General features: G+C 42.0%; 1 protein-coding gene across 1 annotated transcript in view; it reads left to right on the forward strand.

The window, feature by feature from the left end:
* Slc9a2 (solute carrier family 9 member A2) overlaps positions 1–16,050 on the forward strand; it is an 83,257-nt gene extending 67,207 nt beyond the window's left edge. Inside the window, exons 6-12 of the mRNA XM_028775470.1 lie at positions 1,833–1,922; positions 2,382–2,452; positions 8,441–8,602; positions 10,171–10,267; positions 12,215–12,346; positions 12,896–12,986; positions 14,413–16,050. Coding sequence (XP_028631303.1) covers positions 1,833–1,922; positions 2,382–2,452; positions 8,441–8,602; positions 10,171–10,267; positions 12,215–12,346; positions 12,896–12,986; positions 14,413–14,789 — 1,020 coding nt within the window. The 3' untranslated portion in view covers positions 14,790–16,050. The remainder of the gene's footprint in view (positions 1–1,832; positions 1,923–2,381; positions 2,453–8,440; positions 8,603–10,170; positions 10,268–12,214; positions 12,347–12,895; positions 12,987–14,412) is intronic.
* The last annotated feature ends 759 nt before the right edge of the window (positions 16,051–16,809 follow it).

Genomic DNA, 16,809 nt, shown 5'->3' on the forward strand with positions numbered 1-16,809 from the left:
GGAACGACTAAAAGGCAAGCTAAAAGTGGTGGCTCACAACCGCAGCAATTTTAGTAATTGAGAGGCCGAGGCAGGAGGATTGATAGCAATGTCAAAGCAAGCCTGGGTAACACAGTGAGTTCTAAGCTAGCATGGGCTTGTCTCAACTCAACATCGAAATACAGGTGAAAGGTGAGATGGAAATCAAATGGCATACACTATACTTAAACATAACCCCTTCTCTCATCAAGAAAACAATCCATCTCTTGTGTGCAGCTTTCATGCTATGTATTCTCAAGCAAGAACCTGGTGCTCTTCTTCCACTCCACCTCTCCTGCCTCTTTTGGAGCCAATATCAGACCTTATATGTGTCACATCTGGTAGATTGTGTTGTGTCTGCTAATTCCCCTTTATTTTCCTTTTTGAAAAAATAAATTCTAGTTGCCTTTACTGTTGTAGGTTAATTAAAGATTGCACAAGTTCTGTTACACATCTGAATATTACATTATCATGCTGTGTTGTGTGTAGGCATTAATTAAGAGAAACTGTCATTGTAATCTATTTATCCTATTTAAAACTTTAAAGTATTTTAGAATTTCAAATATTTCTAATATCCTTCAGGTTTTACCATTCTCCATATAAGGGTTTTATGCAATTTTCATAAGGCTTCATATATTTGAATATGAAAACATAGAAGTATCTAATATGACTTAATATGTACATAGTTTCTCCCAGTGTATGTGCCATACTTCATAGTAGGATATGTTAGTTACACAAGCATACCTGTAGCCATAATATGATGTAATACATGATAACATAAACATGGCTATTATATGATTATTGTTTATAGTCTTTAAGGTATGGGTTGTGTGTGTTTATTTTTCTACTAGTCATTTTCTTGCTATTTCTGTAGGGAAGAGATCTCTTAAGTTTTAGAACAAAGATACACACTGTCCATCAGCAACGAATTCTTGGCACTTTGTTTTCAGGACTTTCTGACTTTTCTCTTGGCTCTAGTTGGAGCGTAACATGTGAATCTATGCCTGACAGCAGAACCTAGTGCCCTCTGCCCTCTGTGCCTCTAATGGAGACGCTTTTAATGTTTCATTATTGAATGAGGTGTTGACTATGAAATTTTACAGACATCTTTTTCAGAGTATGACTTTCTTTTATTCCCCTACTTTACTCAGGAACTTATAATTTTCTCAGGTTAACCCCTGAGTGTGTCGAGCTCGCTCTTGCAATGTTTCCCACTTCTGCTCAGGGGCTTTCCTAAGTCTCTGCCAGGAGCTGATGCCAGCACCTTTCAGGATTCTTGCTGAGCACTTCTTCAGTTTGAAGCTTCTTTGGCTCTCTCCATGTGTCTGTCCTTCACTCCGTCGGCCTCCTTTGTAACTGTGCTGGGATAGAGAAGACCTTCATTTAGACACAGTCCTAGAGCCTTGGTCCCTTGCTGTTCATCTTCATGTTCTCATGCCCAAACCCCAGGGCAGGCACACAGAAGCAGCTTAGTGAAAATTGTCTCTGTGGAATGAACAAATGGAAAACAATCACTGGAGAGTTTTCCTCTGGTTAACACAGTGAGCAGCCAATTCCTTCTAACTTCATTATTTCCTACAGTTCTTTTCCAATTCTTGCCATTTTTAGCATCTGCTTTATGTTGAATGTAGTCTTATGAAAATCAGACATCTGTGGAAAAGAAAGATAAGAATAACAAAATTTTGCATTTACCATCTTAACCCTTAGCAACAGTCTAGCTTTCGTTTGTGGTTGGCGATTCTTAGGAGATGATAAACTATGATTCAACCTTTCTCTATGAGGAAACCTTTATTTATGTACATATTTTCATGCAGGGAATAACCATCCGGCCACTGGTGGAGTTTCTTGATGTTAAGAGATCCAATAAGAAGCAGCAAGCTGTCAGTGAAGAGATCCACTGTCGGGTAGGTGCTGACTGGAAAACAGCTTAATAAAGAAAATGTGTGGTAATGAGAGAAACAGCATTGTGCTATTGTGCACTGCTGGAAGGAAAAGGGAAGAGTAGAAGGCTCAAAGGGATGGGAGAGGCCTCAGGAAGGTCTGTGATAGATGTGGACTCCTCATAACCCCATGGTATCCAGTCCAAGCCAGCTAAAGTACTGAACCTGCAGAGAGAAAAGAAAGCCTCCAACCTGAAAATGTTTCTACCAGCTATTTCTTGTCATTTTGAAAATTACAATCAAACTTACGATGATCAAAGTAATGAAAATATTGCCTCAGGAATTGAAGATAAATGGTTGGCTTACTGCTTCCAGCCAAACCAACTGTGAGTGTCCCTGGAGTTAGGCATGATGCCATTGGGCTGAAAAGGACCCACTTGTAAGAAAAAGCCAACGATTAGCCCATCTTTCTCTTTGTTTTAGTTTTTTGATCACGTGAAGACTGGGATTGAAGATGTTTGTGGACACTGGGGTCACAACTTCTGGAGAGACAAGTAAGAGGCCAAGCAACATCCTATCATAGTGGCTCTTGGTCACAGTCGGGAACAAAATATAAAAGACACTATTGGAAACTTGATACAGTTAGTTGTACTGTTTTTCAGCCTGGGAATCCTGTGTTGTGCTATTGTGGACCCTTTTATGGTTACTCTTAGCTATAGACAGGCATAGTGATACATACTTGCGATCCCAGAACCCTAGAGTCTGAGGCAAGAGGCGCCACATGAGCTCAAGGGCAGCTCAGGCTACTTAGAGACTGTGCCAACTATTACAAAGACATCTTAGCCACAGCAGAGTTATAAAATTGTTATAAACGAGGCAGGAGCTTATTTCCCTATATGAATACTGTGAAACAGAAGACCCTGGCATAGCAGATGAGAACGACACTCCATGTTCCCTAGAGTAGAGCCATTAACTGGGAGTGGCCACCATACTTACCCTGGAGGCAGAATTGGTCCTTCAGTGTCACTCATTTCAGGTGCAAGATGGAAGAAGGACCATTTAAAGGCAGAGCATCTTCTGCTATCATTAGCCAGAGTCCTCAGAAACTGTCAAACTGCTTTTCTATGCAGCTTCCATGACTAGAGAGAGACTTTTGTGGTCATTCCTCACTGCAGAGGAAACAAGAGCCTCGGTTAATGAGTTAAAAGCCAAGGGTTCCATTACTGTGTATTCTGCCACATTAGGATGAGGAGCATATCAGGGGCAGAGATTTATAACACCAGGGGATAATAGTAAACCTGAAGGGAAAAAAAGCAAACAAACATGAGCTTACATAGAAGGATTCATATATCTGAATGTACCTGTTATAGAAAACACACACACACACAGAGTTACTTCATTTGTTATTGTTTTGTTGTTTTTGTTTGTTTTGGTTTTGGGCTTTTTGAGGCAAGCTTTTTTTGTGTAGCCCTGGCTGTCCTAGAACTCACTCTGTAGACAACCCTAGACTTGAACTCCCAGAGATCCACCTGCCTCTGCCTCCCAAGTGCTGGGATTAAAAGCATGTACCACCATTGTCCGGCCTGGATTTACTTTTATAAAAAAGACTCTGTAGTGGTCAGACACAATTTAGTATCGACATGTCTTCATAGTGGTTATAAATTGAAGTGGGAACAGTTGACTAGACAGAGCAATGAAATCAAGAAAGGAAGGGTTTCTGACAGCTGCATTTGAAACATGGGGCCCAGGAGCTATCCCTCATCAGCAAATGGGAGCCCATGGTGGGTATCAGAAACAGCCATGCAGGCAATGTGGCTAATGCTATCAGCAGGCCTCTTTGCTTACAGAGTGATCTGTGAGCATCTGTGCACATATCACTGGCTAGGCCAGACTTCTGAAGAAAAGAAAAAAAAAGCACAGAATTTAAGCTGGAACGTGAAGTCAGAGTGAGACACTCTAGACTGTAGTAAGATATTTCCCCTTGCTTTTTCTTTCTAACCGGCTCACAGGAATTTTACTCACTCATTGATATAAACTTGGCCATTTGCTGATCTATGTATTTAAGGTGGAAGAATTTGGATGCTTCTGTTTGCTCACACAGTGTAGTACGTATTGGGCTATATATGATGTATATGTCAGAGCATCAAATTTTATAATACAGAAAACAAAGAAATTATATTGTAAGCAGGTGTGTGTGTGTGTGTGTGTGTGCATGTGTGTGTGGTGTGCGTGGGTGTGTTGTGTGATTGGAAGAGGAGATATGAGAGAGAGAGAGCCTTTTTTTTTTGTTGTTTTGTTTTTTTTTGTTTGTTTGTTTGTTTTTTTTTTTAATTTTTTTATTGGATGTTTTATTTACATTTCATATGTTGTCCCCTTACCCCATCCCCCACCTACCCAGGAACCCCCAATCCCCTCACACCTCCTCCTTCTTCTTTGTGGATGTAACCTCTATCTACCCCCCCACTCCCACCTCCCCACCCTCAAAACTCCCACCCCCTGGGGCGTCCAGCCTTCATGAGGTCAAGGATCTCATCTTCCACCTGTGCCCAGCAGGGCCCTCCACTCTTATATATTCAGCTAAGGCCCTGGATCCCTCCATAAGTGCTCCCAGGCTGGTGGTTTAGACCCTGGGAGCTGTGGTTGGTTGGTATTGTTGCTCTCCTCATGGGGCCACAAATCCTTTCAGCTCCTTCAGTCTTCACTCTAACTCCTCCATTGAGAACCCCATGATCACTTCAATGGCTAGTTGTGAGCATCTCCCTCTGAATTACAAAGACGCTAGTGCCAGAGCAATTACAAAGCTTAAAGCATTGTTCATATTCGTGGATGTTACACAGGTCCCCTGAGCTTAGTCTTACTTCATAAACTAAGGAGAGATATTTTCGCAGTTAACCACCTGGGAGCACAAGGCAATAAAGCTGACTAAGCCTGCTCTGTAAAACTCAGGACAAACTGCCACTTCTCTTGGGCAGCATTCATATTTTTTGGGGGGTGTGTGTGGATTAAAGCTAGCCTTGTTCTCTCTCCAACCGTGTTGTATAGTTTAGAAATTTCCTCACAGAGATGAGACCATTTATGTGCCAAACCAATACGATATACGTTCTTCTTCTCTTTGTTTTATCTTCTCCCTTTCAACTCTACATGTTGAGTGAGAAGCGTACTACAGACCAGCGAGTTTCCTTTCAGTGGCTAAGACTGGGTTTCATGTTCCCCCAACCCTTGTGCATCAAAGTACAGAGACTACAGACATGTGTAGGCACTTACTATATCAGCAGCCCCATGCACATATAGGAACAAGAGGTGACATCCTTTTGGCTTTCTATGGCTGTGATATAAACCAGGACCCAAAGCAACTTGTGGAGGAAAGGGGTTAATTCATCATATAGCTTCAGTGAACTATGAGGAGGGAGTCAGGCCAGGAGCTCAAGGGACAGAGACATTGGAGGAGCACTGCTCCCTGGCTTATTCCTAGGTCAGTCTGCTTTTCTATAGCACCCAGTACCACATGCCTAGGAGTGATGCAACTCACAGCTGACTGTGTTCTACTATATCAATCAATAATCTGGAAAATAGCAGTTGTATGAAGGTACTTTCTTAATTGGGGTTCCTTCTTCCTAGACAGTGCTAATTTGTGTCAACCTAACAACAACAATAGCAGCAGCAGTAAAAATCTAACCAGTGCCAAGAAAGGGGTGGTGAGGCTAAGATGTGGGTTTGAAGTAGAACTCAGGTGAAGGTCAGAGGAAATCCATGTGTCCTTGAGGTCCACGAATGTCGTGCAGGCAGACTTGCAAGAGGAAACCTTGTCTCTGGAAGCAAATATCACTCTTCCATGATGCTATTCATCAGCAACAAATAGTCTTAATTAATCCACAGCATTTTACAATCCCATGTTCAATTCCCACACAAACTTCAAAACAGGTTTTTGATTGGTGTCTACTGCACAATCATCAGGAAAGCAGATACAGGACACTGGGTGCTGACACAGCTGTTTTCGTATCAATTATGAATATCCGCCCGAGTGTGTACAGAGCTGTTGACACCACCAAAAACGAACATACAAAAAGAAGTTATGCTTTGAGCATCTTGGCTATCTTTCCTTTATTCCAAAGCCCCGGTGTTACAGAACCTCATTGGCCCTGGAAGAGAATTCTTGAGGTGCTTGATATGATCAGCTGAGAACAGGATGAAAGGTGACACAGTGGTGACATTGCTCCGGTGATGTGAAAGGCAACACCCATGTGGAGCTTGGCAGAACGAGAGGGGGAGAAAGCAATGAGAAAACAGTCACTCCCTGTGTAGGACAGAGCAGCTGCCCCTCCCATCTCTGTCACTCTCCATTTAGTTTATCTCTGGTAAAATCTAAAGCAATAATAGTCATACGAGAAGTGCTAGAGGCCTTGCATTACTGCAGAGAATCCTGGCTCCGGGAGCCTGGCACAAAATTCAAAATAAACATCAGAAAGAGGAGGCCCAACTTTTGCATAGTAGTGGGCCACTAGCACAGCGCATTCAGGGCGGCTTTTTAATTATTCAGCGCCCTCCAGCACTCAGAACAAAGAAGCAGTGCCAAGAATGTGTGTGAACATCGGTTTCCCTCACAGCACAGGTGTGCCAGCCAGTAAACCTCTTTAGGTCGACGATGAATCAATGTTATATGCCCATTTCTTTCTCAGCAAATATTTATTGCCTATTGTTTTACTTAGACACTGGCATGTGGAATTGCATAACCAAATCTACAAAGCCAGCTGATCAAAATAGCAGTCATTTATTATTAACCTGTGTGAGTCTAGAAGTTCCACGTGGGCTGGACTGGGCTGGGCTCATCTGGGCTGGGCTTGTTCTTACTCCTGCAGGGTGGAAGGGAGTCAGCTGATCCCGCCAGAGTTTGTCTCACATGGTAGGGGTAAAATAAGGACATCATTTACGTCCTGTTCACCTTGGTTCATAGACATGATAGTGTGTGCCTAAGGTGGTGTGGACATGCAGGATCTGGGATTCCATGGCAATCCTCTCTCGTTGGTCATTGTGCCAGTTTAAGACTCTTCGGTCATGATGTTAGGAGGAGGCTATTCACCAAAACAAGTAACAGTATTGATCACCGTGAGTAGGAATAGGCAAAGGTCATTTAGACTATGATGGAAAGCTATGGTTTGGTTTTGGAAGATTTGGATATAAGAAGGCCCTGGGACTGATATGTCTGTAATACACAAGGTTAAACTGTGCCTAACTTAGATCTCTGCAGTGGGGATACAGAAGTGGAGAGAATCCCGGTAATGCTGATTTTACCTTCAACTTCAAGAGACGGATGCTAAGATGAATAAGAAAACTACATACCATGCTACAGGATGATAGCTGCCAGGTAGAAGACTATATCTGGACAGTGAGAGAGGAGACAGGGTGCAACGATGTGGGGAATAGACGAGTAGAAGCTGTTGCATTTGGAAACAGCTCACAGAGGTCTGGCTCACAGAGGTTCTTTTGCGATAACTACTGCTGAATGTTACGGGGAGACGTAAGAAAGCATTTCAAGTAGACAGGACAATGACTATAAAGACCCTCAGAGTACAGGTGTCAAGGGACAGAGGTAGGAAGGACCCCACATGGGCGGAACTGCCCTGTGGGCAGAACCATGGTCTACCACGAGAGTATGACATCATGCTAGTATTCAGATGGCATTTTCAGAGACTAGTTTCTGTGCTGAGAATATACTATACGGACAGGGACACCTAGTAGGTGCCCAAAATCAGTATCAAAGTCCAGGAAGAAGAAAAAAGTACAGTGGCATCTGGTGACGGCGCTACAGGTGCTGAAAAGTGGCCACGCTTTTATATATATTTTGATGGTGGAACTTAAAGTGATCGCTGACCGAGTGGTATGGAATGTCAGTTGGCCAGGGCTACCATCACGAAGCTGTACACAGTAGGAGGTTTAAATAACAGAAATGGGCCATCTCACTTTTATGAGAAATATAAAATCAAACACAAGATGGTAACAGGGGTTTTTCACCTCGAGGGCTTTAAGGAAAGGAGGTGTTGTTCTTAGCTTGCAGAGGGATGTGCCCTCTGAGACCCTTCACACTTATGTCTCCTTGAGTATCTGTGTCTAAGGATGCCCTTCTTACCAGTATGGCAGTCACACTGAGAGGACCTCACTCTAATGACATCATGTCAACTTAGTCATGTTTGTGAAGACCACATCTCCAAATGAGGTCTCAATCTGACACTCTAGGAATCAGGCATTCAACATGGGAACTTCATCCCATATCATGGAATATAGAAGAGAAAGATTACACAGGATGTCAAAGAGTTTGACCTGGTAGAGACCAGGGGAGGGCCAGGGAGATGAGGTCCATTTAAATACTCAGAGTATGGACACTCGTTAACTACATCATACATATGTCATATATATGTACACACAAAAGCATATATAAAATACACATATGATAAGACTACTTCAATTTTCCTAAGGTTTTACATTGGTGAACTTTTCTTGTTTAATGAGCTATCATTAATTTAAACTCTGATTTTACGTATTTGTAGGTTTAAGAAATTTGATGACAAATACCTTCGGAAACTTCTGATTCGGGAAAACCAACCCAAGTCTAGCATCGTGTCCTTATATAAAAAGCTTGAGATAAAACATGCCATTGAGATGGCAGAGACAGGGATGATAAGCACTGTCCCCTCCTTTGCATCTCTCAAGTGAGTACCACATTGTAAAGGGGAGCAAATGTAAGTAAGTATGCACTGGTATGGTTTTGAGACCTGTGATAATAATAGTATTATAGTAAAACTATACTATGTACATTATAGTATACATATGTATATACTATATACGTTTATATATACTATATATGTAATATATATAAATTTTAAATACTATATAATAACATATACCACATATTTATATACATTATATAATATATACAATAATATATATTATATATATACTATAGTACATAACATATAATATATGTATATGTACCATATACTATATACTATAAACTATACTGCATACTACATACTGTATACTATATACTATATAGTGCATACTACATACTATATCATTTATAGTATATAGTGTATTATATTGTGCATATTAAACAATGTGTATCATATATGATATATGCTATCATATATGAAATGTATATTATAGTATATATAGTGTACATAGTATTACATATCATATACTGTATATAATATATATAATGTATATATACACAATAAAATATAACGGTATAGTATAGTATAGTATAGTATAGTATAATAATAGTATTGATGTAAATCCTAGAGTGATGGCTTAAGATCTCAAAACAAAGTTAGGTTCTGGTTAAATGCCAGAGCTCTGGGTGTATAGTATGTCTGTCATGTTTATATTTCATTATGCTGTGTGTTTTGTTATATTGGGAATGGAAAGTCCAAAACCACAGTCATGTTTAGGTTGTCCGTGCCTTTGTCAAATTAGTTGTGGGAAGCTCAGTACTGGATGAACGGGAGTTAGAACTCTCTCAGCCTTGTCAAATGGACTGTTCTCAAAGTGTGTTAGATTTTGCTCCTGTGGCTACCCAGAATGCATCTGTTTCTTTATTGAGTGTTCACAGCTGTGTACTTAGGCTTGGGGAAGTACACATGGTTTCTGGATGCAGTGGTTCCCAGCCATGACTGAACAGTGGAGACACCTTGGGAGTATAAGAGATTATAAAGGGCCTGGGTGTCACTCTGAAAGAATTCAATCCAGAATCCCTGGATGGGCTTAATAAATTAAATTATATTTCTAATTGGATATGTGCTAATTAAATTTCTATTGGAACTGATGATTCTGTACTTTCTGCTAGGAATAGTGAATAGATAAGACTGTGAGTCATTCTTTTTAAAACCAATCACATAAGAAGCTGGCTGTGGTAACATGTACCTGCAGTCACAGTGTCCTGGGGCCAAGGTTTCAGGAGGGTGAGTTCTAGGCCAGCCTGGGCTACAACAAGAAACTGGGTATGGGTGAAGTATGATATAATAGTTGTCTCTGGAACCTGATGCACAGTTAATCTTAACAAGAATGATTTTATCACTGAGATAAGTTTTAGAAACTTAATTATTCTAAAACTGAGTACTTTAAAAATATTTAGAATGTTTGGAAATATTGAGCAATTCCTAATTGCTCCTTTTGAACTGAAATCTTACTCTGAAATAATGACGTTATAATGCTAAAGCGGGAATTCATGATTCTAAAATACTTCACACGGTAAACACATTTTCCCCCTAACCATTTACAGTGACTGCCGTGAAGAGAAAATAAGGAAGCTCACGCCAGGTGAAATGGATGAAATTAGAGAGATATTATCAAGGAATCTCTATCAAATCCGTCAGCGGGTAGGAAAAATTTATGCACCAGAATACTTAATTTTGGCTAAAAACATGCTTTCCAGCTGGGCTCCATGAATAAGTTTCTCTGTAGATTTCTGTCCTGGTGACTGTCACATGGGCCGTCTACCCTTGTTCTCCCAGCATCCCATCCGTGAGACTCCCTAAGTCCTCCCAGACACCTGAGCTGAAGCATCAAAGGCCCAGGGGTTGTGATGCTTTGGTTTTAGAGATAAAGGCTAATGAACTGATTGGTTTTATATATTAAAGTACATGTGGGTCTGGGAGCATACATAGCACAGAGACAAAGAGGGTGCCCTGCTCTTGTAGAGAACCTGAGCTGTATTTCCAGCACCCATGCAGGGTGACCCACAATTGCTTGTAACTCCAGCTCCAGCGGGATTCAGTGCCCCTTGGGCATCAGCACACATGTGCACATACCCCACACAGACACAGACACATACAGATAATCTTAAGAAGAAGGTCTGATAGGGCCGGAGAGACGCCTCATTGGTTAAGAGCACCGACTGCTCTTCAGAGGTCATGAGTTCAATTCCCAGCAACTACGCACAGTGGCTCACAAATATCTGTAATGAGATGCGATGCCCTCTTGTGGTGTATCTGTATAAATAAAAATACATCTTTAAAAAAAATCTTATAGCTTAGACTGTAAATCTATCAACTCTTCATAAAGTGCTAGAATTTCTTCCTGTCTTCCAAGCTCCTTTCACTGTATTTCCATCATTAACACTCTATTCTAATAATATGCAAATGATATGTTAAAAACATGCCAATCATCTTTTGCCAAGAGTCCTTTAGCAGACAGCTTGTGTTAACTCCTTTGAGTCCCTCACAGAGCTAGGTGTGATTGTTGTCTCCATTTCAGAGATGAAGAAACTGAGGCATGCTCAGCCTGGCAGAGATCATTTCTATTTCTTCAGAGTCTACACCCGTAGACATAGCTGTCACCATTTCATCCATATTTGCCTTACCACCCCTTTCTCTATGACTCTTTCAAGGGCAGCAACCTCTTGTTTAAAATGAAACAAAACAACAGCGGTTGTTTCCAGGATAATCTAGGGCCTCTACTGCCTACCTCCACTTTATCCAACATGATTCCATCCATCCACGCACTTAGACTCTCACGGAACAACAGATTCTCTGCTCAGATTGCCCTGTGCAGGGTGGACTACCTCTCTATAGTTAGATCCAGCTCCTGCATCCTGTTATCTGGCCCATAGCCTCCCAGGTTTAAGTTCTTGCCAAGGATCATACTATCCCAGCACTATTTTAGATCAGATAACACGTGGGGCTTATGCAGTGCATCTGGTTGAACATTTGCCTTTATGGTTTTATTAGACTTAAATGTCCAACTAGGTAGTAATCTCCTTGAGACAGAAGTAGAATCTAAGCCTCATTGCCTTTTTCTTGGCTCGCAGGTCCTAATATATTTCAGAACATGGGTTACTTCCAAGATGTTCATTCCTATTTTATCAGGAAATGAACATAAGCAGTAACTGTGCTGTATGTGGCATCTGGAGAACCTTCATTTAGAGGTGAAAGTTGCTGGTGGTGACAGAACATCTCACTATGACAGCCCTGAAATTTGAAGGGTTGGTGCCACCAAGTGTTAGTACAACTTGTGTTTATGACCACAATTTCTACTCAGTAGAAAATGTGTTTGAAAATTATTTTTGTTTTGTTGTCAATCATGGCTGAAGCGTACATAGCAGACGAGGTGTCTGTGAACTAAACTCCTTTTCTAATTTACAAAGCTCACACCTTTCAGTAAAGAAAAGCATACTTGCTGACTTATGAAAGAATTAATTCTTTCAAAATCAGAGTGTTAACTTTGGGACTCTGGCTTTCGATTTTGGTTTTGTTCTACTGGTGTAAAGTCAAGGAGAACCAGTGGATCCTTTGGTAAAAATATCCCATATGCTTTTGTCATTTCAGACCTTATCATATAACAGACACAACCTGACGGCGGACACAAGCGAGAGGCAAGCCAAGGAGATCCTGATTCGCCGACGACACAGCCTTCGGGAAAGTCTCAGGAAGGACAACAGCTCAAACCGCGAGCGCAGGGTAACCATTGACCCCAGAGTCACAGGACTTCCAAGGGCAGAGCCCTCAGCTGTTCTTCTCACCAGTTGACAGGAAGAATCGTTGGCACTGCTGGTTAAAATGGCTGCCAAAGGCCAAATCCCAGATACCCTGGGATGGAACAAATAGAAAAGTCTTTTTACCATGCATAGAGTCATGCTCCTACAGTCTCAACTACTTGAAAGGCGTAAGCAGGAGCACTGTGTGAGGCCAGCACAGACAATATAAAGTGAGACATACCTTAAGAAAAAAGGACAAACAGTAATTCATTCCTTTTATAGTATTTCTTTTGCTTTTGTTTCATTTACTTGAAATCTTAAGTGACCTAGGCTGGCCTTCAACTCCTTATATAGACAAGGATGCCTTTGAACTCCTGATTGTCCTACCTCAGATGTCCGGGGTCTATAGGCCTGCCTGCAATACTCCACCAATTTTATATTTAGAATCTAGTTTTGCCATAAAAATTTAGCTTCTGGCAGACAGTTGCTGGCATTTCTGTCATCTGAATAACATTTTCTATTTCTTTTACAGGCATCCACTTCAACCTCCCGATATTTGTCCTTACCTAAAAATACAAAGCTTCCCGAGAAGCTGCAGAAGAAGAATAAGGTTTCAAATGCAGGTAAGGATTCTGCCCGGAGCAGAAACACCTTCCGGTCTGTTGGTCTGTTTATGAATGCTTATGAAACAAAACTTTCTAGTTTTCTTCATTAAGGACCAGCCCAATCCCTAGTGATCCTCAAATAGCAGCAACAGGCTGCCCTGTATTAGCACTGTGACTGTACTTGACAGACTTCTGTGCATATTATAAATAATCCAATCCCGTGTTTTTCAGAATGACCCTTTAAGTATAGCAAAAGCAAATCCTTTTAACTGTGGACTTATTAAACCATAAATTCAAAGTTGTAAATAGGAAGATATATGACATTGATATTCATACACTAATTCTAATGTATTTTCATGGAGTGGACCGTAGCTTTTACCTCCTTGTTTGATGATAAACTCATGTACACACACAAGCTCTTCTCTGTAAACACCATTTTGCTAAAATATGAGAGGTACCAATTCATACCTCTTTGCAAGCACCTTTGCTTGTTTGTTTGTTTTTGACTTTATTAAGAAGAGGTTCCTTAGGGCAGGGCAGTGGTGGCTCACGCCTTTGATCCCAGCACTTGGGAGGCAGAGGCAGGAGGATTTCTGAGTTCGAGGCCAGCCTGGTCTACAGAGAGAGTTCCAGGACATCCAGGGTTATACAGAGAAACCTTGTCTCAAAACAAAACAAAACAAAACAACAACAACAAAAAACAAAACAAAACAAAACAAAAAGCAAAACAAGAAGAGGTTACTTGTAGGAATGGAGCAAGGGGCCAGAAACAAGAAGCAGGGAAATAGAAGGCAAGATGGCGACTATTTGTAACTGTCTGTCTGGTTACCACTGCGTTTCCCAAGAAACAGTCAATTCAAGTCATGCCAGCTGATAGGCAAGGCATGGTTCCCGTTAGTGGTCTTCCCAAGAATTCCAGCTCCCAGATGGGGGTCTAGTGTCTACTCACACTTCTTCCCTGGGCTCAGTAAGTGTGCGCTGTTGCTTAGGTCCTTCTGTGGAAAGCCAGATGAAGGGAAGAATCCAAGTAGCAGAAAATTCTGTCAGGTTGACTGCCAGTGTCAGAGACAGAGCTGAGCTCTCTTAGGAGGATTCTGGCAGCAGCCAAAGACAGAGCCAAAGCTTCTCAGATTGAATTTCAGCCCCAATACTTACTTGCTAATATCTGTTGGACCTACAACCTTACTGTAAAAGTAGGGGGAATGAAATGGGGTCAGTGAGGAAATGCATTTAGCAATTAAAGAAAGTGCTTCAAAATGATCACAGACACGCTCTTGTGACACAGATGTTCAATGTCACTCAGCTGAAGTTAGAGTGAGATTTCTGACTTCCCCCTTCCCCAAACTCCCCCAGGAGGGGATGGGACTCACTGGGGTTTTTGCTGTGACTTGTGCTATCACTGTTCTGCTCTGCTTGCCCACACTGCCCTTCTATTCTGTGACAGATGGAAATAGCAGCGACTCGGACACAGATGCTGGAACCACTGTGCTCAATTTGCAGCCCAGGGCCAGGCGCTTCTTGCCAGATCAGTTCTCAAAGAAAGCCTCCCAGGCCTACAAAATGGAATGGAAGAATGAGGTGGACGTGGGTTCTGTGAGAGTGCCCCCCAGCGTCCCTCCTCCAGCGCCGCGCAGTAAAGAGGGGGGCACCCAGACACCGGGAGTGCTGAGGCAGCCCCTGCTCTCCAAAGACCAACAGTTTGGCCAGGACAGGGAAGACAATTTGACTGAAGACGTTCCACCCAAGCCCCCACCAAGGTTGGTGCGACGAGCGTCAGAACCCGGAAACAGAAAAGGCCGCCTCGGCAACGAAAAGCCATGATATGAAGCCAAAGCAGGCTTGAGGTGAATGGGATAGCATGGTTGTGACTTGTTACTCAAGCCTGATCCACCGTGGAATTCGTTTAAAATCCTCTATCTAGAGGCATTCTTTGGGAATTAAAGTCAAGCCACCGATTCACGGGAGGAGCACTGCTTATCTATCCCAAGAAGATGAAGGACAGAGGAAGGAAGTCCCACAAAATGACTTTTGTGACTTTTGGCTAGTAAATGTATTCTTTCAAGGCCTGAAAGAAAAAAAAAGTGTGCCTTTATTGAACTTGAATGACAGAACTTGAAAATTTTAACGCACCTTTGTTGGTGAAAATTTTAATATATTACAAAGATGCCTCAGATTTATTTATGAAAAAAATGTGTTTATCTGTAGTGCTCATTTTTTTTTAAGAGAATTACACCAAAAGTGGTGAGAATATTTTTCCGAGGAGGTGAAGGTCAGCTCCTAGAGGTGGGTCCTAAGTTTCAGATCTCACCATTCCCATCCTGAGCTGATGGACCACTTGGTGAAGGAATGTTGTCCCTAGATGAGGCCTTGGCTCACAGTAATAGGGCACTGGTGTAGGCAGATGAAATGGCGTGTCTCTCAGAGTGTGGGTGGGAAGTCCCTGTAAAACTTTAAAACAATGAGGTTCAGACTGCTCTTGGTCCATTCCTGTGTTTTCCGTGGCTTTGGAGTAACATGTAATCTCCACTCCCCACCCCACCCCCCTTTTTGCCTAGGTACAGAAAGATTCGCTTTGGTAAAATCAGCCCATGCTGTTTAAAGACTTAGTGGCAGCTTCCGAGAAGTCCTACCAGTGAGGACCTCTTGTGGCCAGTGCAGAATGGGGCGGCCACGAGAGACCACTTGGGTTTATTTTGTGTGGTGCTGGGAGGAAAGGGAGGGGGTTCCTTTCATTAGGGATCCACGGCCACCTGCCTGTAAGATTTTCCTGTAGTGTATCCAGAGCTACAAGCTAGGAAGGATCCCACCGTCCGATGCTGAAGTGGTGAGTCTTCGGGTTTGACTTTGGATAAGGAAGCACTTTGGAGAAAAACCCCCACTTTTTGCACTAGTCTTTAATTTGTTACCTCTTCGCCTTTGATAATGTAGTGACTCAAATTTGTCATGAAAAATTAGATTCTATTCTCTGGAGTACTTTTGAGGAGTATGGCAGAGAGAATCGGTGGGACGCAATCATTAAAGATTAATATTTAAACCAATGTCTCTTAAGCTGCAGATTTATTATTAAAGATTCATATTTTAAGCCACTGTCTCTTGAGCTGAGGATTTATTGACTTCTCAGGTGTCTTCTGAATTTATTGTTTTAACACTTTCCTGGGTTTACATCTTAAATGAAGCCAGTGATATAGTTTGTATCAGGGATCTTTTGGCCACAACAGAGGATACAAAGTAGTTTGGGAGGGTTCTTTGCTTTTTAGTGACTGTGATAACCCACTCTGACTTAAGAGCCATTGTGTGTGTGTGTGAGGGGGGAAGATTGCCATTACTGGTGATTACTGTGGGAAGCCCCAGCCCACTGTGACCCACACCATCCTGAGTAGATGATCCTTGGTGATACAAAGGATTCTGTAAGCTGAGCATGAGCCTGAAAAGCAAGCCTGTAACCTTCCCTCTTTGGTTTTGCTTCAGTTCTTGCCCTGACTACTCTTAGGGACTGTGACCAGAAGTATAAGATGAAATAGCAATCTTCTCAGACATGGCTGGCCTCAGGCCAGTCTGATCCAGGCAATTCTTCAATTGAGATTCCTTCTTCCTAGGTGACTCTAGGTTGTGTCAAGTTGACAACCAACTTAACCAGGACAGAGAGTAAGAACACGCCAAGGTGAGCATAGGAGCAGCTCTGTGGCCCCTTCACTACAATTAACGTGGGTTTTCTTGTGTTCCTGTCTTAAGAGGCTGCTAGGCCATCACATGAGCCTGAAAATAATGCACAGTTAGAGCATCACCCCAGAAGACTAAGAGGGATCCATGGGAAGCCATGTAAAAACACAATTGGAAAGCT

Source organism: Grammomys surdaster, unplaced genomic scaffold (assembly GCF_004785775.1).
Source record: "Grammomys surdaster isolate TR1022 unplaced genomic scaffold, NIH_TR_1.0 255, whole genome shotgun sequence".
Lineage (NCBI taxonomy): Eukaryota > Metazoa > Chordata > Mammalia > Rodentia > Muridae > Grammomys > Grammomys surdaster.